A 26,898-nucleotide genomic window follows, 5' to 3' on the forward strand; every position below is an offset into this window, starting at 1 on the left:
GGTGAATGAGCCTGGAACGAGTGGATACCATTTATAAAAAGACATAACGGTGGGGAAAAGGTGATTTAAAGTTAGAAGAGTCTGCATCTCAACTCTGCCACTTTTATTAGTTGAGTGACCATGGGTGATTCATTTTTAGTACTTAGAGCCAGTTTTCTTATAAGCAACATAGAATTATTTATCCTTCTCACTACCTGTGTATGTGTATCTGTATATGCAGAGAAATATGTCTAGAATGGTTTACATCAAATGTTAACATGGTTGTTTAGGGAATTTGGAAATTGGGTGGCTTTTCCCTTTATATTTTGTGCTTTTCACTAATATTTTATCTTTTTTAAGGTAAAAGTGTAAAGCATACCCCAAATACTGTCAATATAAAATTGTAATCATATGATAAAATGAAATCTTTCATATTTTTGAGTTTTTGAAATGGGAGAGTCTTATAAAAATTCCCATAAATCCAACCAAGTATCATTCCTTCAGTTTCTTTTTTCCTAACTTGTGTGTATAAATAGGTCTTCATATTTAATCTTTCCAGCAGACAGTCTTCTACCTTTTTCTCCATTAATCTTGGAGGAATCTTTAGAAGGTAATATGAAGACTACTGTTTTAAGAAAATATTGAAAGAAATAACAAACCACCTTACCTGGAAGAGCAGCAGATCTTTTAAAGCCTAATACTTCAAAGGGAAAAACAAAAACAAAAAGCAGGGGAAAAAAGTTAATATGGAAAAATGTAAAACCAGTTTAAATTATCCATTTAACAAACGAAGTGCCACTATGTTTTATTCCTAGTTACATGGAAACGTAGATATTTTGAATTAAAAAACAAATAAGAGGTTAGCAGCTTTTTAAGGGAGTTTGTGACAATTTTCTCTGCTTCACAGGTCCCAGAGGTCAGATAGGTTCCCAACTGGTGGCAGTTTATTCCTTCAGCTATTTATGTTTTTATTCATGAACCTCTAACAATCAATAAATGGTACAACTTGTGAGAATTTCGAAATACTATTTTCCAGCTGCAAAGAAATTCTCCCAATTGAAATTAGAATTTGATAGGCTTAAATACTTTACAAATGCTTCAACTGAGATTATGAAGCCAACCAGTAGATATTTATTTATTTTACGAAAATATAGGCATGTTTTCCTTTAAATATTTGAGATTCTGTCTACAGTGCCTCTGTTATATTCATTCAAATTATTCTTATATTCCAAAACAATGAGGCTTCTAAACTGGTGGAATGTTGCCAGGAAATTTCAACAGAGTTTGAAGGCAACATGACCAAAAGGCACAGTTTAAATTGGCTTAGGGAATGAATGGGCTCCTTATCAGAGCAGCTGAAGGCTGTATATAATTAACAGCATCTGTCAACATTAACAGGGCCCTATATAGAATAAGCAGGCCCTACAGCCCTACTAAACAGCAACCTCCAGCTTCTGGTACCTTAATATCCACAAGACCTAAACAAAAAGACAGCCCCAAGCCATGACTAGAAGGACACTGATACATTTTAGTGATACTAACAGGGCTACAAAGCAACAGCTAATTAATGTTAATTATCTAGAACAATTCTGTGAACCAAGAGCATTGAGATTTCAGATTAGCCAGCTATCATCAAAAAATATAAAATACCATTTATGAAGATAACTTTATATTTGAAATTACTGATTTAAAAATCTTTCTCATGTTATTTTAATTTTTAAATGGTGTGAAAATGATCTACTAAGTCCCTTTTTACATGATGAATTTAATTCAATTTAATTCAGCTTGACTATTTCTGTAAGAAGAGTATTAAATTCATTCTATGGCAATTTTTAGGGTTTTTTTTGAAAAAAATACATTAAATACGTTTCACTCATGAACATGTACAAAACAACAAGAACCAAAAAAAAAAAACCCAAACCCAGAGGAAATTTCATTAAATAAATTTATTTGTTAAAATAATTTAACTCCAAATACAACTGTTGAATTTGCATTGAGTTATAACTACAATTCATGTTTTAATTGAAATGTCAAGGTTTAACAACTGACATTGTTACAAAACAATAAACTGTGGTTCAATTTTAAATGGTCAGTTGTATTAGAGCTCAACAGTTAACTGTGAACTATATTTATCTCTGGGAAATCCCAAATCAATAAGGATAAGTCTGTTTCCAAAACCCACTGCAGTCATTCTTGAAACCCTGATCAAGATTTAAGAGATGCACAATGACATGTTAAAAAAAAAAAAAAAAAAGACCCCCATAGTCTTTAACATTTGATTGGCTAAGGAGACAATTAAAGCTTACCCAAGTGCTAACACAAGGCTACTGAGAACAAAAAACTACAAAACAAACAAAAAACCAATGGCAACAAGCAAAATAAGCACTTTCATATTCATACATATAGACAATACCCCCAGTGGGCAACTCCTGAAAACAAACAGCAGACACCCTTAGGCAACATTTCTTTATACAGAAGAGTAAATATCAGTAGTTTTACCACAGAAAAGTGATGGCAACTGGGCAACTGTAGCAATCAGAGTCAAAATTTCAGTCCTAATTCTACAAACCAAAGGAGAAAATCATCAAAGCACCTTTCAATAGTTTAAGGAAGATTTTATGTAATACTTTTGATCAGATGCTGGCTTGTTTTGTATAAGTTGAACAAAATGAAAGGCATCAGTTACCATCACTATCACAGCTTAAAAGAACCAAAAAAAAAAAAAGTTGCAATATAGAACGAAAAAACTTAAAAAATGCTGCCTTTGTATAAAAGTAAAACGAGATGAAACAGAAAAAAAAAGAAAACCTTATCATAGTAGCTAAAGAAAAAGTGGGTCTTTGGATCAAACCATAACATTTTTAAGGCATGTTAGAAAAACTTTCACTTATCTAGTTGCTAGTCTGATCAGGGCATAAAATAAATAGCGACCCAAGGTCACCAACTTTTAGCCACTATTATTTCATGTGCCAACAAATTTCATCTTCCTGTTCTTAAGCTTTGTATTAACATCTCAACAAACACATTCATTCAAGCTGAGTTATATCCATACCAGATGAAATACCAACAGTAAGAGCACACAAGCGTTTCCACATTTCTGCATATCTTTGATGCTTTGTCACTAAATATTCAGGGCTGTGTGGAAACACTGATCAGGCAGCCAAATCAGTTATTAACAACTTTGCAGTAAAAAACCACCTTATTGTCTGAAAAACACATCTAACTAAAACCCCAATTTTTAGATAACCTTTTCCACCTTATATCTTGCCATACCTTTCATATTATTTAACTTATTTTTCTTGTCTGCATAGCAATCCACAATGTAAAACTGTAGAATCTTTATAGATGTTTTTAATATGTAATCTGTTGCCATAAATTGCTACCAAATATGGAATTCTAAAAAACAGAATCATTCTTAGAAGTTACAGGCTTCAAAACTCAAACAGTGCACTAACAAATATTTCTAATTCAGTTGATAAAATCATACTTCTTGAATCTTTGATTTCTCTACGTGATTGAGTCAAATCACCTTTTACATGATGAAATTTATTTCAATAAAACTGGTTAGAACTTTCTGTCCTATCAACAAGGTGCTTCATAATTGGGGATCATAAAAAAAACTATATTGAAGAATGCAAATATTCACAATTCAAAGACTTCTGACAACCACGGCCTGGTTTTACCCACAGATCTCTGTTTTCTCATCTATGAAAAGGACTATCCACCTTTTTTCTCTCCTCTAACCTTAATGTCAGGTTACTAAACACTTGGGGGGCTACCTATGATTTCAATAATGTATAAAAACAAATAATTTAAAAGAAAAAAATGGTTTTGATACACTATATTCTGCAGTACAGATTCTCATTATAGGCAATTATCTCTGACTTGTGCCAAATTCGTAGGAACAATAAACACACATGCACACGCAAACATACACTCTTCCCTCAGTTACACGCATAAGACCCGAGCTTACTTGCACAAGAGTGTGAAACCAACAAAATGTCGGGCGGTATGTAGATCACAGGCTCAGTGATACTGCAGTTCTGAAGGCCAAATTTATCTCCAGAGGATCAGCTCAAGATACTGTCTTCAGCATTTATAACTCTGAAGTTAGTTGAAAACCCTTCTGCACTTGATTGTAAAACTTATGAATAGGTTTTTCATGTGCCTTTAGTCATGCAAATGATAAATACTTTACGGCTATGAAAACCAAAAATGTCAGAACTTGAGCACCTTTTCAAAACAAAATATTCACTCTAGCTTTATTTGCCACTTCAGTTATCAGGGCAAAATTGTTATAAGAAAATCTTTATATAATTCTCCAGGAAAATTAAAGGGTTTTGTTTTTTTTTTTTTTTTTTTGTCTCTTACCTTCCACTCTATAATTTATGTTCTACTTTTAAGCCCAAATTATTTCACATGTTTATTCAATTTTTTAAATGCCTGCGATAAAGCTCTGCTATAGAAAACTTGATTTCGAAAGCAGGTTAGCCAAGAATCACACCACAACCATAGCCCTTAAAGGCAAGAAGGAATCTGCTGCTTTAATGAACGTAAAAATGCAAGATATCCGTACTGTCCTGTGAGGTTTCTGCAAACGGGAACATGTGGATGCAACATGGCTTCGTTTTCCTTACATGATGGTACTAGTTAATCTACTAGAACACTTCTCGTTAGTAAGGCTACACAATCTCTTTCCGTCACAGTTGCTTCCTTCTTGTTCAGTAAAGTAATAAAGACCATCCCTGCTTAGTTAACAGAGGGTGGGTTTGGGGTTTTAATTCGGCTTAAACCCTTGTAAGAGTCTCCACTTTCTGGGCAAAGCAGGTGATGACACATTCTAACACTAGGCTGTATTTTTACACAACCTGTTGTGACTTTTGCTCTATCAAGGACTGACGTGTGAGTTAGTTCCGTGTCACAAATTAGGATAACATCTACAATTAAGCATCGATATTGAAAAACAAATATGCCAGCTGAGCAAAGAATCTCTCCCTGTAATGCTGTTGGCAGGTCAGCTGTTGTTATCTTACTTGACGTGATACATTGGTTAGAAGCACTATCTCAGTTCCTGAAATTCAGTACTCTTGTAGGAAAATATTTCTCCTTTACTTAATTTTTTTTTTTTAACAGAAGACAAAATATTTTAATTGTAAGTGGTCACAGGAATTCTTCTGGTTTCTTGCCCATGATTATTTTTAACATACACCATAGTTGCTTCTGTCAACTCAGTGACAATGCCATGACAGCTTTCAAAGGAGAACACCCTGTAGATCGACTTGGCTATGCCTGAAGCTGCAGGTGCCTAGAGAAGACTGAGGACAACGGTGAAGACTGGAGTTACTGAACCCACATGTTACTCAGAGACATCAACTGACCATCACTGCTCCACTCTGAACAAGGACTGCCATTTCACTGGAGAGTCACACCACACATCCTGCAAGCTCCACTGTCGAGCAGACGAGGCTGGTATCGCCTACGATTCAGGGCAGCCACGTGTGAGCGCTACTGGATGTTACACGCGGAACAGCACGGGTCATCCTTGTCGGGCTGAGCGGCATAGTTCATTTGCCTCACAATTTCTGCAAAGAGTTCGTCCACCATTGTTTTACTCTTGGCAGACGTCTCCATGAAGGGGCAGGCCCACTCTTCTGCAAGGGCTCTGCCTTCATTGGAGGACACTTCTCTCTCACTTTCCAGGTCTACTTTGTTCCCGACCAAGATGACTGGCACTTTCTCATACCTACGAGAGAATAAACAAAACACACCGATGTCGGAGAAGTTAGCACGAAGTTAAACAGGTAAAGTGTATTTTCTCTTTTTTCACTATATTCTACTACAAATATTCTTTTCAGTTACATGAAAAATTATTTGCTCCAGTTGGTCTGACATTTGCCAGAAGGCATTTAGAAGCAGCTCTCATAGTAGGTCATAAATGGGTTTTTCAAAATGATGTTTTAAATTAATCAATTATACATCTTTTAAAATCAATGTACCTTTCCAGATATACTTGGAAAATTATTCTCAGAATCTCAGAATAAATCCCTTTATATGGATTAAACTTTTTCCATTGTAAGAGATGCTTACAAAAATTCAGATGATGAGGTAATAGCTCTTGTGACTAAACGAATAATTTATAATTTTATATAATTTCAGCATTTTACTATGTTCTAGAAGTATACAAAACTGATCATGTTCTAATAGTTCCTAAATAAGAAAAAAGCTAGTAGTACTCATTAGGATGAAACCCACCAAACACAACTACACTCTATCCCTTTACACAAACTGTTATAGATTAGCCTGTTGAAAGACAATCATGGTTCTTTTCGGCCTGACAAGGACTTAAACATCCAATCATTAGCTTTATCTGATGTTACCACTTCTTTTCCTTCCTAACTAGAATCAGTGTGCTACAGACAAAATGTGTGTCCCACCAAAATTCATATGTTGAAACCTAATCCCCAAAGTGATGGTGATGGTATTTAGGTTGGGTCTTTGGGAAGTGATTAGATCATGAATGGAATTTGTGCCCTTATAAAAGAGACCCCAGGGAGCTCCTTTGCCCCTACAGCCAAGTAAAGACATAGTGAAAAGATGACAGTGTATGAACTAGGGAAGTGGGCCCACACCAGACACTGAATCTTCCAGAGCCTTGATCTTGGACTCCCCAGCCTCCAGAACTGGGAGGAATAAACTTCTGTTGTTTAAGCCATGCAGTCTATTGTATTTTTGTTACAGGAGTCAGATGGACTCAGGTAAGGCGTCTATAAGTAAAGATGTTTGGAAAAAGCTAAACTAATAGACAACAGATAATATGAAAAGAACAAAGAGGTCCTAAATCATTTTGGTACTAAAGATGATTCTCTCTACAATGGTTATTCATGGTGTAAAAATACATGGTGCTACTGTGTATATTTATTTACTATTTGTGTTTATGTTTGTTCTAAGCAATGTTGCTAATACATTTGTACTTTATACATCATTTTAAAAGCTTTTTGTGATTTTAGGATAAATCAATACCTGTGTCTGTGTGTTTGTACTTACCCCCAAGCAGAATGCATCTCTAATTTATAAAGGAAGCAAACTGCAAACCTGCACACAAGTGATAACAAGTGTGACTAGATACAGCTAATCAGTTAGAAGAGAAAGCTACACACAGTCAGGATTTACTAAGGCAGGATTTGTACAGCACTTGTATCATTCAGGAAACTGAGTAACAGGCTGGCAGCTAATGTTAGTGACAGTACTTCCACAACTTCATCATCCTGGCAAGATGGTTCATCTCTACTCACCCTAATTTATAAAGCAAACTATATTCCCAACAGAGTCTCTCTTTTTTTCTTTGGCACAAGATCAAACTGAGAATGGTCTCAACAAGAGGTCACACTCCAGGCAGTGTGCCCCTCAGAAATCTGAAACACACAAGCAACTTAAAAATGAGTGGGGATAGTGGGGATAACAGTATCAAAGGTAAATCTAAGATTTGGATATTATCATTTTGCAGGAAATGGATCTGGACAATTCCAGTTTTTATCAAAGGACTTTCCATGCATTTACTGTATTTCAGCGGTGCCTAGGCTTTCTGATCTCAGATCATACTGAGAGCTTTGAACATGACACAGGAGTTTTTCACATCTTCTAGGACCCTCACATACAAACAATTACGTGTACCCCTTAGCCTCTGGGAGGACAATGGCAGTGAGAATGAAGCTGCATTACAAACACTATAAATCAGCTGCTTTGCGTACAAGCCCTCTTGGCCTGCTGTACAGAGAAGCTTGGCAAGGAGCTGACACGGCCAGTCCTGTAAGGACAAGGTCAGTTCCTAATCTGTTTTACTTGCAAAGGTATAACTGCATTTTGTTTTTCTTATAAGAGGCTATACATCACTGTGTGTTTAAAACACTCTGTCTAGAAGTGAAGTAACATAAACATTAATAAAATTAAAGTAAAATTTATTGATTAAAGTTAAAATTAATTTCAATCTCTGTTTACAATACTTAATAAAAAGGAAAGTGATAAGGCATCCCTTTCTATTATTAATCAAGTGATAACTATTTTAAGGAATACTTTTTAGTTTAAATACACAGCATAATATCATGCTTTATACATAAAGAAATATTTCTTACACTTTTAATTAAAAACTACAAATATGTGGATTTTCAAAACGTGTAAAAAAACCAAATCATTAACCATTGTATGACACTGAATCAAGAATCTGAATAAATCTAACAGGTTCTCAAAAGGGTAATAACTAGAACACTGCAAACACAGGTCCACATGCAACAGTATTTAATGATTGTTAAACCAAAATGTGCACTTAGTCAGTATCGGAGACCTTGTCCATTATATCACACACTGAATTCAGTGGTCTTTCCTAAAACCAAGATGCTAAAGATGCTAGAGAAATCCAGATTAATATTCTCAGAAGAGTTTAAAAGACTGAATACGATGTTTAAGAAAAAAAGGTATTATGTACATTTCAGAACACCAGACAGTGATCAATTTTGTGGCTCTTTCGGTTAACATGAATATATGAGACAGGATTTGGAGGCTCAGCTTCCAGTCGGGCCACTGAAAGGCTGCAAGACTGAGCAAATCAGTTACTCTACTCGCCTATATTTCATTTCCTCATCAGTAAAGCAGGAGTAAGAATATCTGTTCCCACTTAACACACAAGGTTGCTGTAACGGTCACATGAGAGAATCTAGAAAAAACCAAGTGCCGGGGCTTCCTTGGTGGCGCAGTGGTTGAGAATCTGCCTGCCAATGCAGGGGACACGGGTTCGAGCCCCGGTCTGGGAAGATCCCACATGCCGCTGAGCTCCTGCGCGTGTGGAGCCTGTGCTCCGCAACAAGAGAGGCTGCGATAGTGAGAGGCCTGCTCGCCGCAACTAGAGAAAGCCCTCGCACAGAAACGAAGACCCAACACAGCCATAAATAAATATTAAAAAAAAAAAACAAAAAACAAAACCAAGCGCCGGATAAATGAAGGGTGGTGTTCTTTCCCCTCCTGCCCGCTGATATGAGACCACGGCCTCAGGAAGTGTGAAGAAGGAGGGGGAACTGATGGAGGGGGGCGAGGAGTGGGGGGGGCGAGGAGTGGGCGGGGCGGCGCACCAATCTGGGTGGTGAGGACGAGGGGCAGAGGCAGGCCTGGAGTCACAGGGATAAAGCAGCCCCCTGACAGCGGCCTTTTCTACTCTACCCCACCCCCTCCCTAGGCTGAGCATCATAACAACAGGGAACAGGACAAGCGGAAGAGCCTTCTCCAAATGTGGGTACCTGCGGGGAAGGGAATCTGAAACGGCGCTGGCTTGGGATGACAGAATTGGTTCTCTTTGTGGAGGGAAGATCTGGAGAAACCTGGATCCTCTTTCAGGAAGATGAGTGAGAAAGAAAAGGGAAAGCAGCAAAGGATGAGGCTGACAGAATACAGTGAGGGTGTGAGGAAACTGGTCCTGCTCTCCACTGTGGCTATACGGTATGTTAAGAAACAAACAAACCCAAAACACCCAGACCAGGACTCCAGTTCCAGAACTGCCTCTCGCCAGTGCTGTGAATTTAGAAAATTAACTTCATCTCTATGTTCCGTGGTTTCTTGGACTATAAAATGAGCTGGACTAGCTAATTTCTAAGGGGTTCTTAAGCCCTGAAGTTGAAAGTCAGCACAGACACAGCAGGTCACTCCCAAGACAACACGTATCACTTACTGAGTGACTGCTGAGAGCCCAGCACTGCTCTAAGAACAGCACCCAGCAGGCTGAGCTTCACAAGAGATGTGCATGGACGCCTCAGGAGTAAGCCCAGCGTGCAGGGGTAACCTCGTCAGGTTCAGTGGGGCGAGGTCCCCAGGCAGCAGAGCTCTCCGACTTGGCGAGTGGAGCGGGTGCTCAGTGCACTCCGCCTGCCAGGAAGCTGGAGATGCACTCGGGGCCCCGGCAGCGCCATCTCACTGACAACACTGTTCAAACACAGAAACGTGGGATGCTTTTAGCTATGCAAGTGCTGAAGGCTCTACGGAAAACTGCCTGCCGCTGCATAAATAACTAGTGATAAACAATCAATGTGTTGTATATTTATTCATCCATTTAACACGTTTATTTGATAAGGGCCTACTACGCGCTACATACTATTCTAGGCACTTATGCTACATCAGTGAATAAAACAAAGAGCTCTGCCCTAGAGTCGAGCAGAGGAGACGGTCATCGATAATACACCTAAGTAAATATGTTAAATTATTGGTTTACTAAATGGTGTTAAGTGCAATGGAAAAAAACTGCAGAACAGGGTGGGGGCTGGGAGCACAGGTGTTACTTTAAACCAGATGAGCAGGGTAGGCCTTGCTGGGATGGTGGCATGTGAGCAAAGGTGTAAGGGAGTTTGCCAAGCAGGTATCTGGGGAAGAGCATGCCAGGTAGGACACAGGCCAGCCAGTGTGAAAGCTGGTGGGAGTGTGTGTGATGGCTGGGGGCCCATCTGTATAGCCTCCTGCCACTCCTGCAGCCACAAACCCTGCAGCATAGGAAACCTGTTCATTTCAGGCTAAACAGAACTTTGGAACCTGGGTGGCAAAAGTGGCCTCAGAAGACAAACACGTGACATCTATGACAGGGCCAACTAGATTATCTAGGAAGACTAGGTACTTAGTTGGCAGGTGACGGCAGTACTTTCATTTCATGCTCTATATTTATTAACAGTTTCGTGAGTTGTCTTCATTTTTTCCCTTTTCTAAACACATCACTTGGGAACAAAGGTGAAGATGCAAAATTCCGAAAATATTTATGTATTGTTGTTAACATTATTAAGAGCAGAGTACCACCCTGTTCACATCTTCAACATCAGCTTGTTTCTCATCAACTTCAGCATAACTTCCTTGATGTTTCCTTTGACAGCAGGATCATACAGTGGCTTCTGCATCTCACTGTTATTTTTGTTTATATTCTGAGAACTCTTGTTGTTTTTTTTAAAAATAAATTTTATTTATTTATTTATTTATTATTATTATTATTATTATTTTTGGCTGTGTTGGGTCTTCGTCTCTGTGCGAGGGCTTTCTCCAGTTGCGGCAAGTGGGGGCTACTCTTCATCGCGGTGCGCGGGCCTCTCACTGTCGCAGCCTCTCTTGTTGCGGAGCACAGGCTCCAGACGCGCAGGCTCAGTAGTTGTGGTTCACGGGTCCAGTTGCTCCGCAGCATGTGGGATCTTCCCAGACCAGGGCTCGAACCCGTGTCCCCTGCATTGGCAGGCAGATTCTCAACCACTACGCCACCAGGGAAGCCTAGAACTCTTGTTTTATTAACATGAATGTTCGTGTTGTTTACTGTATCATGAGCATGATTACATAATATATTCATAAATAAAATTAGTTCTTTTGAGCAGCTCTGCTTAATGCATTGAATGAAACATCAGAAATACTAGCTTGAGTATCACTTAGCTGTAGAATGTTGATGGCTTCTCAGTGAAGGCAGCTTTGTAGATATGAATAGTTCAAAGCATTTGATGTTTGTCAACAGTCTTTATGTAACTGTCTTGATATGGGTATATGTATATGTATATTTTATTCTGGTTGTGTCTAAACTCGGCTGATCACCGAAATAGCTTGAGAATTAAAAATACTGATTCCCAGGCCCAACTCCAGAGCTACTGAATCTGAATTTGTGGGATCAGGACTCAAGACCCTGTTAAAAAATACCTATCTATATCTATAAGTTCTGAAGACTAATTGTGAGGTTCAGCAGGGTTTAGGAATCACGGACCTGATCTACTACGTTGTGACCCCAAACAATACTGTATGTGTATAGTTCATGGTTTTATACTGTGGCAAGTCCAGGATCAATTCCTTCTTCCCTGCATTTATTCACCAATGATAAGTTGTAGACAGATACCACTACACTCAGTTCCTTTAACTTCCTTTTGAGGGTGTTGCATTGTAGCATATTAAAAGAAGGCTATGCTTCACATGAATTTTACCAGGCTGCTGTCTTCTCAGTCACTTTTTCAGAAATGAGAATCGGAAAGATTTTTACTTACAAGGTCCCCTTGTTCAACCTTCCACCCGTTGTTAAAAATCTCACTTACCAAGAGGGTCTCAAGGCAAAATGTCAGAACACCTGATGCTTTAATCATTTCCATGACAACCTTACCAAATGGTTATATTTCAACATCTTTAGTGATGTGGAAATCATATCTCAGGCAACCCATTTTGTCCTTCCTGTCAGTTCTGTTAAATGTTAGTGTTAAAAAGTCAGTGCTAAAAAGTTTATCCCTGGGCTTCCCTGGTGGCGCAGTGGTTGAGAATCCGCCTGCTAATGCAGGGGACGCGGGTTCGAGCCCTGGTCTGGGAGGATCCCACATGCCGCGGAGCAACTAGGCCCGTGAGCCACAACTACTGAGCCTGTGCGTCTGGAGCCTGTGCTCCGCAACAAGAGAGGCCGCGATAGTGAGAGGCCTGCGCACTGCGATGAAGAGTGGCCCCCGCTTGCCGCAGCTGGAGAAGGCCCTCGCACAGAAACGAAGACCCAACACAGCCAAAAAAAAAAAAAAGTTTATCCCTATCTAATGAGCTGTGATCTGCAACACGTTGTCCCTCCTTTTACGCCTGAGAACATAGAAATCTTTTCTCCAAAATGAAAATAGCTTTTCTTCTCCATCTCCCTGGTCAAATATGATAATGATTTAAAAAAACCCATGGCAATATTTAAATAGGTAAAGATGAAATTGAAAAACATTCTTAATCTCACCTCCATAAGAATAATTGCTATAACTATTTTGGTGTATATCGTTTCACTATTTTCCTATACATATCTATATAAATGTAAATTTTTATGAAAGGAGATTATACCAGCTTCGATTTTCACTTATCATGGACTTTGTGTATCAATAAGTGATATACATCATATTAATGGCTAAACAGTATTCCATTTTATAGAGTCTCTACAATAAACATCCCGTAATTTAATGACTCCTTCTCCATTTGTGCATGGAGAGTTCCCCGCTACTCATTTTTTTCACTAACAAACAGCAATCTGATGAACTACACCTAGAGGTATAACTTCTTTCTCAAAGGTATGCATAATGTGTGTGTGTGTGTGTGTGTGTGTGTGTGTGTGTGTGTATGGCATACCATTTAAACCAGAAAAATCACATTTCTAGATTAGATAACCAGATTGCCGTGCACACATACATGCAATCTCAACTGACATCCAGAAATTTATACTACAGCCAACAGTGCTTAAGAGTGCCTGTTTCCCCACCCTTGGGATTGATATTTTTAATCTTTCAGTAAAGTATTATGGCAGTTCTGGAGAAAGAGAATGGTTTTTGGCTAGGAGTTGAAGGCTCCTACCACAGCCTGCCAGCATAAAACATCAATACTTCTCGTAAGGATGGAAAATATAAGCTAAATAAGGCTTCCGTCTTCCTCTAAACTGATTTGTTTTGAGGTGACTAAATATTTCATCTTAAAAGAGCACTTCTGGTAATTTAGCTCGAGTAATGAAAGGAAACCACAATTCTATGCTGCAACTTTCTCTTGGTTTCAGACTGCATACTGAAGAACAGAGAGAAATTTGTAAATGTAATGTAAAAATTAAGTTAGGAGCGTAATAACACTAAAAAGATACTCAAAGCTATCACGGATACTCCAAACCGATGTAGATAAAAATAATCTGTTTTAATAGAAATTAAGAGCTGACACTGTATCAGAAGAACAGTTTGATGGTGAGGGACCAATTGATCATGACAATGCAACTCAGGCATTTTGAATGTTGTATTAAAAAACCATTTGAGGGAGAAAATATTTGCAAAAGACATCTGATAAAGGATTGTTATCCAAAATATACAAAGAAGTCTTAAAACTCAACAGGAAACAAACAACCCAATTAAAAAAATGGGCAAAAGACCTTAATAGACATCTCAATGAAGAAGATATACAGATGGCAAATAAGCATGTGAAAAGATGCTGCACATCATATTTTGTCAGAGAAATTCAAATTAAAACAGAGATACCACTATACACCTACTAGAATGGACAAAATCTAGAACACTGACAACACCAAATGATAGATAGGAGCAACAGGAACTCTCACTCATTCCTGGTGGGAATGCAAAATGGTACAGCCACTTGGAGGACAGTTTAGTGGTTTCTTAGAAAACTACACATACTCTTATCATACAATCCAGCAATCCTTGGTATTTACCCCCAAAAGTGAATAATTATGAATATATAAAACCTGCATATGGATGTACCTAGCAGCTTTATTCATAATTGCCAAAACTTGGAAGCAACCAAGATATCCTTCAGTAGGTGAATGGATAAACTGTGGTACATCCAGACAATGAAATATCATTCAGTGTTAACAAGAAATGACCTATCAAGCCATGAAAAGACAGGTAGGAAACTTAAAGGCACATTAAGTGAAGGAAAGCAATCTGAAATGGCTACATATTGTATGGTTTCAATTATATGACATTTTGGAAAAGGCAAAACTATGGAGACAGTTAAAAGATCAGTGGTTGCCAGGAGTTGCTGGGGGTGGGGAGGAAGGGGTGAAGAGGTGGAGCACAGAGGATCTTCAGGGCAGTGAAAATACTCTTTATGATACCACCATGATGAATACATGCTATTAAACATTTGCCCAAATCCACACAACGTACAACACCAAGAGTGTACTAAGGTGAACTACTGACTTTGGATGATTATGATGTGTCGATGTAGGTTCATCAGTTTAACCAATGTACCAGTCTGGTGGGGGATATTGCTTATGGGAAAGGCTATGCACGGGTAGGCTCAGGGGCTATACAGGAAATCTCCGCATCACCTCGATTTTGCTGTGAACCTTAAACTTCTCTGAAGAAATAGTCTTCTTTTTTTATTCTGTTATTTTATTTTTTATTTATTTATTTTTTTGGCTGCGTTGGGTCTTTGTTGCGGCACGTGGGCTTTTCTCTAGTTGCGGCGAGTGGGGGCTACTCTTTGTTGCAGTGCGTGGGCTTCTCACTGCGGTGGCTTCTCTTGTTGCGGAGTGTGGGCTCTAGGCTTGCAGGCTTCAGTAGTTGCAGCACGCAGGCTCAGCAGTTGTGGCACGCGGGCTCTAGAGTGTAGGCTCAGTAGTTGCGGCGCACGGGCTTAGTTGCTCCACGGCATGTGGGATCTTCCCGGAGCAGGGATCGAACCCGTGTCGCCTGCATTGGCAGGCGGATTCTTAACCACTGCGTTACCAGGGAAGTCCAAGAAATAAAGTCTTTTAAAAAGAGCTACTTGAGGACTATGGTAGCCAAGTTGGCTTAAGTCCACTGAAGTCTTTATATCCCACTAATCACAGGTAAAAACTCAGGACAAAATACAAACAGCAACTACCAAACAACTCTGAAAAGTAAAGAAAAGCAGGCAGATTGGGGAGGAGGGCCAATTCTTAGAGAGAAGACCCTTACGGAGGTTGAATTTCCTAGTTTTTCCTCTTTTCTTTTGTGGCCTTGAGCTGAGGGTGGGCACTCAGTGGTATGCACACAGCCAGAACTCTGGGAGAAATTCTGTCTTTCTACCCAGAAGATCAGGGTAAAGGGATCTCTGTGAGCTGAAGTATGCGTGTGGGTGGGGAAACCTCCCTTTTTTCTTTTCTTTTCTTTTTTTTTTTTAAGGTTTTTTTTAAAAAATAAATTTATTTATTTTATTTTTGGTTGCGTTGGGTCTTCTTTGTTGCACGTGGGCTTTCTCTAGCTGTGGCGAGTAGGGGCTACTCTTCATTGCAGTGTGCATGCTTCTCATTGTGGTGGCTTCTCTTTGTTGCAGAGCATGGGCTCTAGGCGTGCGGGCTTCGGTCGTTGTGGCACATGGGCTCAGTAGTTGTGGCTCACAGGCTCAGTAGTTGTGGCTCATGGGCTCTAGAGCGCAGGCTCAGTAGTGGTGCTCGGGCTTAGTTGCTCCGCGGCATGTGGGATCTTCCTGGACCAGGGCTCAAACCTGTGTCCCCTGCATTGGCAGGCAGATTCTTAACCACTGAGCCACCAGGGAAGCCAAAACCTCCCTTTTTTCTTGTTTTTCCTTTCACAACTCACCTACAGTGGGCCCCTAGCAGAGCTGGGGTAGTGGGCAATGCCAACAGCTAAGACTTCATTAAAAATTTCTGGTTAGAGCAACTGAAAAAAGGGCTCCTTAAGGTCCAAAGAGAATGAGAAAAATATTTAGTTTTTTTCCTTCTTTTTTCTCTGCCCACTATGCTAGGAAGATGACCTCAACTGTGAGAACTGTGTAGCAATGCAGAAGGATATCAACCAACTTTATCTAATTAATATTTATAGAACACTCTACACCATAAAAGCAGAATATATATTCTTGTCAAGTGCCCCTGCAATATTCACTAAGACAGACCATATTTTTGGCTATAAAAACTGTAACAAATGTAAAAGAGCTGAAATGATACAAAATATATTCTCGGACCATAGTGGAATTAAACTAGAAATCAGTAACAAAAAGATATCAAGAAAAATCTCCAGATATTTAGAAACTGAACCATATACTTCAAAATAATCCATGGCTCAAAGAAGACATCATTAAAAAATAAGAAAACACTTATTTGAATGAAAATGAAAATAGAACATATCAAAATATGTGGGATGTAGTTAAAGCACTGCACAGAGAGAAATTATAGCATTAAATGTTTATATTTGAAAAGAAGAAAGGTCTTAAATCAATGATCTGTGCTACCACCTTAAGAAACTAGAAAAAGCACAAAATAAATCCAAATTAAGCAGAAGGATGAAATAATAAAGAACAAAAATAAAAGAAATTTAAAACAGAAAAACAATATAGAAAATCAACAAAAATTAAAAATCTAGTTCTCTGAAAAGACCAATAAAACTGATAAACTTCTAGCCAGATTGATCAAGAAAAAAAGATGACACAAATTAACAATACCAGAAAGGGGAAACTTACTACACACCCTACAGACATGAAAGAGAATATGCTCCTGAAATAAAAACTTAGATGGAATGCACCAATTCCTTGAAAAAATTTACTTATATGATGTCATTCATGCTCCTCTTCTCAGGGGGTGACAACAGCTCTCCACTACTGATCATATTATACCTAAACCCCTCTGTTTAGCTTCTTCAGGTTTCCAAACTCTAGCCCTTCATATCTAATTCAACTTCATCTCCTACAACTTTCCAAAGAGAATCTTCTGTTCTAAATTCTGTTTCCTTGTTCATGATGGTCCTCTAACGATAGAAGTCCCTACCAATCACAATTCTAACTACCATTCGAAATTTAGGTCAAATTTCATCTCTTTTAAAATCTTCCTTTTATAAATAGCTCATTTGTCTGAACTTTTATTTATATTTTATATCATTAAGAATTTGGGGTTCATAGGTTTTCATTAATTTATTTCTTGAGTATCTACTAGGCATTGTGTGAAGGACTGGAGATATAAGACAAATAAAATCCTTGGAGTTTACGCTCAAGTTGAAGGTAACACTATAAACAAACAACCAATGTAACTAAAGACTGTGATAACTGTTTCAAAGAAAATCAATATTGATTAATGTATAGTAACTTGGGCAGGCCAATATTACATGAGGTGATCAAAGAAGGCATCTCTGGGAGATGAATTCTAAGCAGAAACTTGAAGACTGAGAGTTGAGTCAGCAATGGGAGAAAACCAGGAATCAAACATTTTAGCCAGAAGAAAATGTAAAGGATAGGTTGTAGAAGAGTGCTAGGCTTATTCAGGGAACAAAAAGGATACTGGAACGATTACAGCGTAAAGAGCAAGGGGGAAGAAAAGCATGAGGGATGATTGAAGAAGGACCTATGGCCACTATTGTAAGAATAAGAGAAAGTCACTGAAGGTCTTTTAACAAAAAAAATTAGGTGGTCTATGTGTTAAGAGATGAGTGTGGTTAATGTACAGAAAATGTTCTTTGGGGGCACAATAGTAGCAGGAAGACAGGAGATGACTGTACTGTTCCAGGCAAAAGTCAACAATGACTTGAATTGGGATGATGGCAATGACAGTATTAAGAAATAAAACTTAAAATATATTTCGGAGGCAGCACCAACAAAGACATGATAATGAACTGGTTGAAGAAAACAGCAGGTAGTGGTCTGACAAAAAAAAAGAAATCAGTAAGATTCATAGGTAAACTATTGCTTTTACAAGTATAGTTTTATCTCATGACTAAGAACCTAAGACCCCAAGGGGAACTACCATATGCCTCCTATCACCCTGTTTCTAATACACTTGTACTGTGATCATGTTTAAAATTATCTTGGTTATCAAATCACTACTTCTTACAAAGAAACTTTTAGTATACCATGGAGTTCTTAATAAACATTAAAAACAATCCCCTCTTAGCTTTAAATTCGATGATGATTTTCCAGTAGAAGTGGCTACTTCCTTTCCCTATATAAGTTTAATTTTCTAAATATCCTACTCACTTCATGTTTACCTTAATATTATTCCAGGATTTCTACCTATCCTTTACTGATTACCTGGGAGTCTTTTTAAAGATGTATGTTGTTTCCAGATACGAACTTTTCTTTTACTATGTAAGATAAAAATCATTTGCCACTCAAATTTCACCTTGTTGAAGGTCTTTCTACATACTCTCAAATTACTACCAATAGAAAAAGAGTAAGATTTCTGCCTTCTACTTCTACCATACACTTGGATATTCTGATTATTTCTAAAAGTTTGTGAATGATAATTACCCAACACTACAGATATATTTTTAGCTCTTTCTGAATTATTACTTTAATCAAGTCTTTAAAAATCTTAGAAAAATATTACGTCAATCAACAAGAAGCTTCACATACTTTTTTGATTGGAGGGACAGTATAAATAAATAAAAACTCCAACACTGTCCCCTCTTCTTAGGCCCTCCTAAGAAAGAAAAAGTTAAACTTCTCCACATGGCCTTTTCAGCATTATGCTCTCCTCAGACCATTAAAAAAATTAAGTCTGGAAAATTCTACTGTTTCACGGGGTGGGGCAAAAGGGAAGAGGAGGGCGAACTGGTAAAAGCAGTCATTGTTCTGGCCTCAACTAGGGAAAAGGTGAATGGTACCCAATTTGTCCAAAGGCAATTGAAGATGACTCAACCAATTCCTTGAAAAGTACAAACTATCACAACTCATCTCATATGAAATAGATCATTTAAATACCAATTTATCAATTATTATCCTATGCAATATGGTTTTAGTGTCAAGTGAAGAACTCTTTGTCTCGCCCTAGATCATGAAGATTTTCTCTAAAAGCTTTATAGTTTTGCATTTTACGTTTAAGCCAGATCAATTTTAAGTTAGTTTTTGTTAAGATGTGAGGTTTAGGTTATAGATGCCTAACTGCTCCAGCTTTTTGTTGAAAAATTATCAAATACCAGAAATAAATCTAATCAAAGATTTAAAAGACTTTTACAATGAAAATTACAAAACAGTGCTTAGAGAAATTAAAGAAGACCTAAATAAATGGAGGAATGTACTATTCACTGATTGGAAGACTCAACATTAACACATCAATTCTCCACAAATTGATTTATGGATTCCATGTAAACCCAATCAAAATGACAGCAGGTTTTTGATAATTTTGTGCATGTGGGGTAACTGACAGATGATTTTGGAAATGCAAAGAATTCTATGGAAAAGCAAAATAACTAGAATAACCAAAGCAAATCTGTAGAATTAAAACAAAGCTTGAGTATTAGATACCAGATATCAAGACTTATAAAGCTATAATAATTAAGACAGTGTGGTTTACACATAAGAAGAAATAGAAAAATGGAACAGAATAGAGGGTCTAGAAACAGACCTACACATATAGATTTGCCTGATTTATGACAAAGGTGCATCTACAATTCATTGGGGAAACGGTCTTTTAAATAAATAGCACTAGGTCAACTGGATAGCCATATGTGGATAAAAACCAAAAACCAAAAACCGAAAAAACCTTGAACCCCCCCCCATCTCACACCACTAACACAAATTACAGATGAATCATAGAATGAAAGTCAATATACCTTCTAGAAAGAAATACGGAGGATGAATCTTCATAACCTTAGAGTGGACAAAGATATATTAATTAGGACACAAAAAAGAACCATAAAAGATTAATAAAGTAGACTTCATTAAAATTAAGAATTTATGCTCATTAAAAGAAACTATTAAGCAAGTCAAAAGGTAAGGCAAGATTGGGAAAAGGTATCTGCAATACATATATCTGACAAAGGACTTCTATCCAAAATGTATAAAGAATTTCTACAAAATGTAAGAAGACAATACAATTTTTAAGTGGACAAAACACTTGAGCAGGTATTTTTTAAAAGAAGATATGCAAATAGTCATTAAGCATACAAAGAGGTGTTCATCATTATACACCAGGGAAATAAAAACTAAAATCAAAATGAGGTACCACTAAAATCTTATCAGATAAGCTAAAATTTTAAAAGACTGACTATATCAAATGTTGACCAGGATGTGGAACAACTGAAACTCTTATTGGGGGAAGAGTAAATCAGTACAACTACTTTGGAAAATCATTTGGCAGTACAGTTGACCCTTTAACAACTTGGGGGTTAATCTGCATATATCTTATAGTTGGCCCTCCGTATCCATGGTTCCTCCACAACTAACTAGGGCTTCAACAAACCATGGACTGTGTAGCACTGCAGTATTTACTTTTGAAAAATATCTGCATATAAGTGAACCTGCACAGTTCAAATCCATGTTGTTCAAGGGTCAACTGTATTTACTAATGCTGAGCCTATGCATTTATGACCCAATAATTCTACTCCGAGGTATACACCAAGGGACAGTGTACATATATGCACCAAAAGATATGTACTAGAATGTTCACAGTAGTGTTACTCATGATAGCCCTGATCTAGAAACTACCCAAATACTTATCAACAGAATAAATAATGAAATCATACAAGAGGACTACATACAAGGGGACTACTGTGCCTCAGTGAAGAATCAGCTACTGCTACAAGCAACATGGATGAATCTGACAAAGAGGATGTTGAACGATAAAGGCCAGAAGCTTAATAACAGACAAAACTAATCTGTGCTGGTCTTTGAGCATGGAAGTGACAGGGATGAAACATGAGGGAACCTGCTGCGTTGCTTGAAATGTTTGTCCCACATCTTCATCCGGGACTTGGCTACCTGGAGTACGCATCTAGCTGTCTAATCTTAATTTGTGTATTTCACTACATAAAAGTTATACATCAATAAAAAAATAAATTGAAACAGAAAAAAAATCAATAAATGAGATAATTATCTAAATGATTTCCTCATTGAAACAGGAATGGTAAAATAACCTTCAAGACAAACTGAGTGAGCATGCATGTTGGTTATGGGGTGCAAGTCACACAAAGTGCACTGTAAAGTCGATCAGTTAGTATATTATTCAGCTGAATACTGCTAATCCATTTTAAATTTCTGTCCACGTCCTACGCTGTTTATTTTATATTCAAAACTGGCTAAAGACTGAAAGCATAAGGAGTACTATACTAAAGTATATGTTTTTGGAAACAAAAACGATAATAACTCTGAACATTTTCTTCACCATCAGATCTATAAATTGCATCCATCTGACCACAATTCTTTTCAGGCGTATCAAGATGCCACAGTATGCCAGAGAACTTCAAATATCCATGTTAGAAACAGAAAGTATAATCATGACCACATTCAATCTGGCTTTTTATTTATTAGAAATGAAGATAATCTGCCCCAGTAATGTGTCGTATGTGAGGAAGTGTTTGCAACTGGAAGCCTTAAACCTTGTTATTTAGAAAGTAACTGCAAAAATATCTGAATAAACCAGTTGATTCCTTTTTTTTTTTTTTTAAAGCACAATATCCAAGATATCCAAAATAAGGCAGAGGAAAGCAGTTGTTGGTCCACATTTGATACTTTTAACGTGTAGTTAAATTTCAATCTGCACTTTAATGTATATTCAGTCATCAAATAATCTGTCAACAAAGTATGCATCTTCTTACATAATTTAAATAGCAGGGAAAATTCAAGTTTGGACACCTATTCGAAAAACACATAGCTTTCATCTATCTAAGGAACAAAGGTCTTCAGACATAAAACATGCTTTTTATCTTTAGTGAGAGTCAAAATCTAAAAACCTCTGCATTAAAAAACAGGTCCAACTATTGTACTTGAAAAGACTAAATTGAGTCAATTGCTCAGGAAAACGCAAATTATTTGAACTGTTATATCTAAATTTATATCAAATTATAGGATATATCTTCTCAGCATCCCCTCATTTCAAATTCTTGGCAAAAATGTTGATGAATGAAAATTCATATATATCTGATACACAGTTAAAGTTCAGTTACAAGTACTTCTTAAAAGTTACCTCTGACTGAAGAAGATTTAAAGATGCATCAAAGCTAGAAAGAGCTAAGACTTTTTAGAAACTTTTAAATTATGAACAGAAGAGTATTTTTCCTGGGGTATTTTCCTACTGTTGTAGTAAGATCTTAAAATATTTATTTCCAAATCACTAAATACAAACAGCACCAAACAAAACTAAAAACACAAAAACACACTGAATCTCTAGAAAATGCAGGTTATCAGACCAGCAGAATTAGCTTTTCTTCTCTCCAGCAACAAGCAGCTCAGGGGACGAGCGTATCAATTATGCATGACAGGTTGTAACTGGTTGGTTCAACTGGCATAAGTTTGACTGGGGATGTCTAATAAAAAGGTTTTTTTCATTTGAAGTGGGAGAAGTAACAGGTGACAGATGGCAAAGGCAAAACAAAACAAATGCACAATGAAGAAAGGAGCTGGAAACTATCATTATTGGCAGAGATTATGGTGCCCAACAGCAGCCAATGGAGAATGATGAGCCACCGATATTTTTTTTTTTTTTTTTTTTTTTTTTTTTTAGGATTTTCTTATTTATTTATTTATTTATTTTTATTTTTGGCTGTGTTGGGTCTTCGGTTCGTGCGAGGGCTTTCTCCAGTTGCGGCAAGCGGGGGCCACTCTTCATCGCGGTGCGGGGACCGCTCTTCATCGCGGTGCGCGGGCCTTTCTCTATCGCGGCCCCTCCCGTCGCGGGGCACAGGCTCCAGACGCGCAGGCTCAGCAATTGTGGCTCACGGGCCCAGCTGCTCCGTGGCATGTGGGATCTTCCCAGACCAGGGCTCGAACCCGTGTCCCCTGCATTAGCAGGCAGATTCTCAACCACTGCGCCACCAGGGAAGCCCGTCACCGATATTTTGACAGGATTCAAGTCAACAGCGAATTAAAAGAAGTTAGAAACAGTTATAAGAAGTCACTGTGAGAGTGAGGGAGAAAGGGTGGTAAGCAAAAGTCTTCACTAGGCTCTAAAGTAATCAGGTTTGGGATGAGAGACTGTAACAATAGGTCTGGAACAGTAGTGATTACAGGGGACAGGCAGGGTGAGAACTATCGGATGTGAGAAAATCTGTCGCTTCATTTTCATTCCCACTACAAAACCCCTTTCATTTCCAAAACAAGTCATACCTGAGCTATGCAACAGCCTCCTAACTGGCCCCACCTCCAAGTTCTCACCCCTCTATTCTGTCCTATATGCCACTTTCACAATAGTTACCTGAAAGCCCTGCACACAGTTCTCTCCCCATCCCCCCAAACCACTACCTAAGAAAAATATGTGATGGCTCTACAACCACTTGATAAAGGCTATCTCTACGTTAACAGCCAAGGTCAACCACAATGTGGTCACTGGCTAAAATCATGACGGACTGCACCGCAAGGGGGAGAGAACTGGATGTCGATTTAGTGGACCTGGAAAAAGTCTGGCTGTGCTCCCTCAGATATGTCATGTGACCTCTCTGAGCTTCATGTTCCTTATCTGTGAAACAAACATTACTGATCCTTAGGTATTATGTTATGGAAGATGACGGTGATGACTTTACTAATAATAGCTAGCATCTATAGAGGGCTTAGGAGGTGCCAGGCACTGCACTAAGCAGTTTACATGAATTATCCATTGAAGTATTATGGATACTGTAAAATACTATTGTTACATGGTAACAAAAACTGTTATATAGTTATCTTATTTCCTATCTCCAGCTTCCATTCCCTGGCTGGATGGCCAAACCTAACTTTCTACTCTAAAGACCATTAGTTCTTATGGGAACAATGTAAGGAAAACAGGATAGATACTACTGCCTCTGGTATCAGAAGCTGACAATTTACCATCTTCTCTGAACAGAAGTATCTTTCCTTACTCTATTCATCTTCTTGCTCCAAGCACTGCTAAGTCAAGTTACTAGATATGAACCATGGCTCTGACGTCCTATAAAACAATGTGGGATAATAAAAAAGAAAATGGAAACAAAACTGAAGAGAATTAGGTGTTCTGAGATAAAGTCTTGCTTCTGCTTTAAAACAGCTGTGCCACCTTTAAAGTTAGATCTGGGACCTCAGGAAGGCAAGGGCCATGAATGTTTTTTTATGTAGCTGTATCTCTGGTGCTGGAATCAATTCTTGATGCTTACAGCCATACAAAATAGAATGAGTCAATGAAGTGATTATCTTCAAATATGACAGATTTTGTATGTAGCCCATAGTGAAAATGTCACAGGAACAATGCAAACATATCCATGGTCACCAGGCTAAAAAAGCATTTTGGATGTACACCATCTAGAATGCTTTATTTTTTATTCTTTATCATGCTTTCCATTAGATGCCGAAATGCTTAAATTGATTTGCAATATAAGGCGTCTCCAGATATTCGGAAAGAAAATGGTCAAAATCCATAAGGTAATGAACTGAAGGGACCTTTATTCCTAATTCAACAAACATTTACTGGATGCTTTCTCTGTGCCAGGTGCTGGATATCAAAACTGAAGCAGACTACCACCAAATACATACACGGAAGAAGCTTTCTTTGTTAACATAAATTAGATGGTACATGTCAACTACTTTTAGAAAGAATATACACTGTGGGTAGAGTGAATGGGGATGGGCAGTACAGACTACTATTACAAGCAGTTGCAAAGTGTATACACATACGCAGATTTTTCTGCTGAAACTAAACTTTAATATGTTATATTCTAATAAAATTAAATATGATCTTCAAAGTGCAGTTAATCACACGTGGGTGTGAACCGTAAAATGACACGGGACAGATACAGTGTGAAGGCAGTTGGTAGATGCCTGCGTCAATCTGCCACCTTTTAAGAGATAAAATACATCCTTTCACTCGCTTGTCACTCATCCTCATTACACATTCTTTAAAGCTCTTAACAGAGAAATCCGAAGGATCAATAGTACTCTTATCAAAATAATTTCTAAAATATCAACACGTTCACCTAAAAATGTTTTATTGTTCCAGATAACTATTACTGCACGAAAAACGACCCCCTAACTAATGGCTTAACATAACCATTTGATTCTGTTTCGTGGTGGTGTGCGCCGGGAACCTGGGCAGAGCTCAGGCGGCCGACCCTTCTGCTGCACGTGGCACCGGCTGGGCTCACTCAGTGGTGTTCAGCTAGGGCTGGCCTGGGAGGAGTCTCGCCGGCTTCACCTCAGGCCTGGCCCGCTGGTGGCCACAGCTGGAAGGGTACCTCCGTCTCTCTCTCCACACAGTCTCAGGGCCTTTTCATGTGTTCTCCAGGAGGGTAGCTGGACTTCTCACATGGCAGCTCAGGGCTCCGAAAGACCACGGTGGAAGGTGCTTTGTCCTCTTAGAGACTAGGCCCAAAACTTGCTTAGCATCACTTCCACCATACTCTCCTGGTCAAAGTAGTTACAGGTCGGCCCACATTCAAGGGGAGGGGAAATAGATCCCACCTCTCTCTGGGAGTCATGTCAAACAATCCACAGCCATCTTTAGTCTAGTATGTTTAGTAAAAAAGATGCCACCTTTTTTTTTAAAAAAATAATTAATTAATTAATTTTTGGCTGCGTTGGGTCTTCCTTGCGGTGCGCAGGCTTTCTCTAGTTGCGGTGCATGGGCTCCTCATTGTGGTGGCTTCTCTTGTTGCGGAGCACGGGCTCTAGGCACGCAGGGTTCAGTAGCTGTGGCGTATGCTCAGTAGCTGTGGCACACGGGCTTAGTTGCTCCATGGCATGTGGCATCTTCCTGGGCCAGGGATCGAACCCGTGTCCCCTGCAATGGCAGGCAGATTCTTAACCACTGCGCCACCAGGGAAGTCCAAAAGATGTCATCTTTTAAACTGAATAAAATTTCCAGTTCATGAGGATCTGCTGCCCCAAATTCAGAAATGTAATACAGAAGGATGTTGGCCAAGTCGAAGAGACTGTTTATACAGACTGGATATCACAAAAATACAAGTAAAAATGGGATTGAAATTGACATAATTCTAAAAACAGGGAACTTAAGGTAAGCGCCTAGAGGGACCATATAATTTTTGCCAAGAGACACTTTTGAGATGGAAAGGGGCAATGTAAATAAATGTACCAAGGCAAAAGGTGTAAACCTGAACTGTCCCAGGTAAAGAGACGTACAGCCATCTTTGGAGAAAAGGGAACAGATCAAAGCAGTGGTACTTATTCAAAGGAAATATTTATGGGATTGTTAGAAGCTAGTCAGTACGATCTAGAAAAGCTTCAGTACTTATGATTTTAACAGGATGTGCTGATGAGAGCAACAGAACAAATCTTCTTCCCCCAAATAGTCCCTTCCTCCATAAATGTCCAAGTATTTCTTTCAGTAAAACCAGATGATGTGCTCAGGGTAGCCTGAGGAATGAACAATGTCATCAAGAGTGGCCTTTTCAAATGGCTGTACCTCTGGGAGGCCTCCAACCACCCAACACTCTGTTTATATCCTTCCTCCCTGAAGGGGGCAGTCCGCCGACACTGGTTGATGGCTATTTGAGAGCAAGAACAAGTACAGTTTATGCAAACATTAAGCTCTTTAATGCAAGACCACTGAAAAAAGTT

The 26,898-nt window shown here is 38.4% G+C and overlaps 1 protein-coding gene across 1 annotated transcript in view; it reads right to left on the minus strand.

Moving 5' to 3' along the window:
* Positions 1-1,910: 1,910 nt before the first annotated feature.
* The window catches only part of RAP2A (RAP2A, member of RAS oncogene family), a 41,678-nt gene continuing 16,690 nt past the window's right edge, over positions 1,911-26,898 (minus strand). The window contains exon 2 of the mRNA XM_057532676.1: positions 1,911-5,722. Coding sequence (XP_057388659.1) covers positions 5,485-5,722 — 238 coding nt within the window. The 3' untranslated portion in view covers positions 1,911-5,484. The remainder of the gene's footprint in view (positions 5,723-26,898) is intronic.

This window comes from Balaenoptera acutorostrata, chromosome 18 (assembly GCF_949987535.1).
Source record: "Balaenoptera acutorostrata chromosome 18, mBalAcu1.1, whole genome shotgun sequence".
Classification (NCBI taxonomy): Eukaryota; Metazoa; Chordata; class Mammalia; order Artiodactyla; family Balaenopteridae; genus Balaenoptera; species Balaenoptera acutorostrata.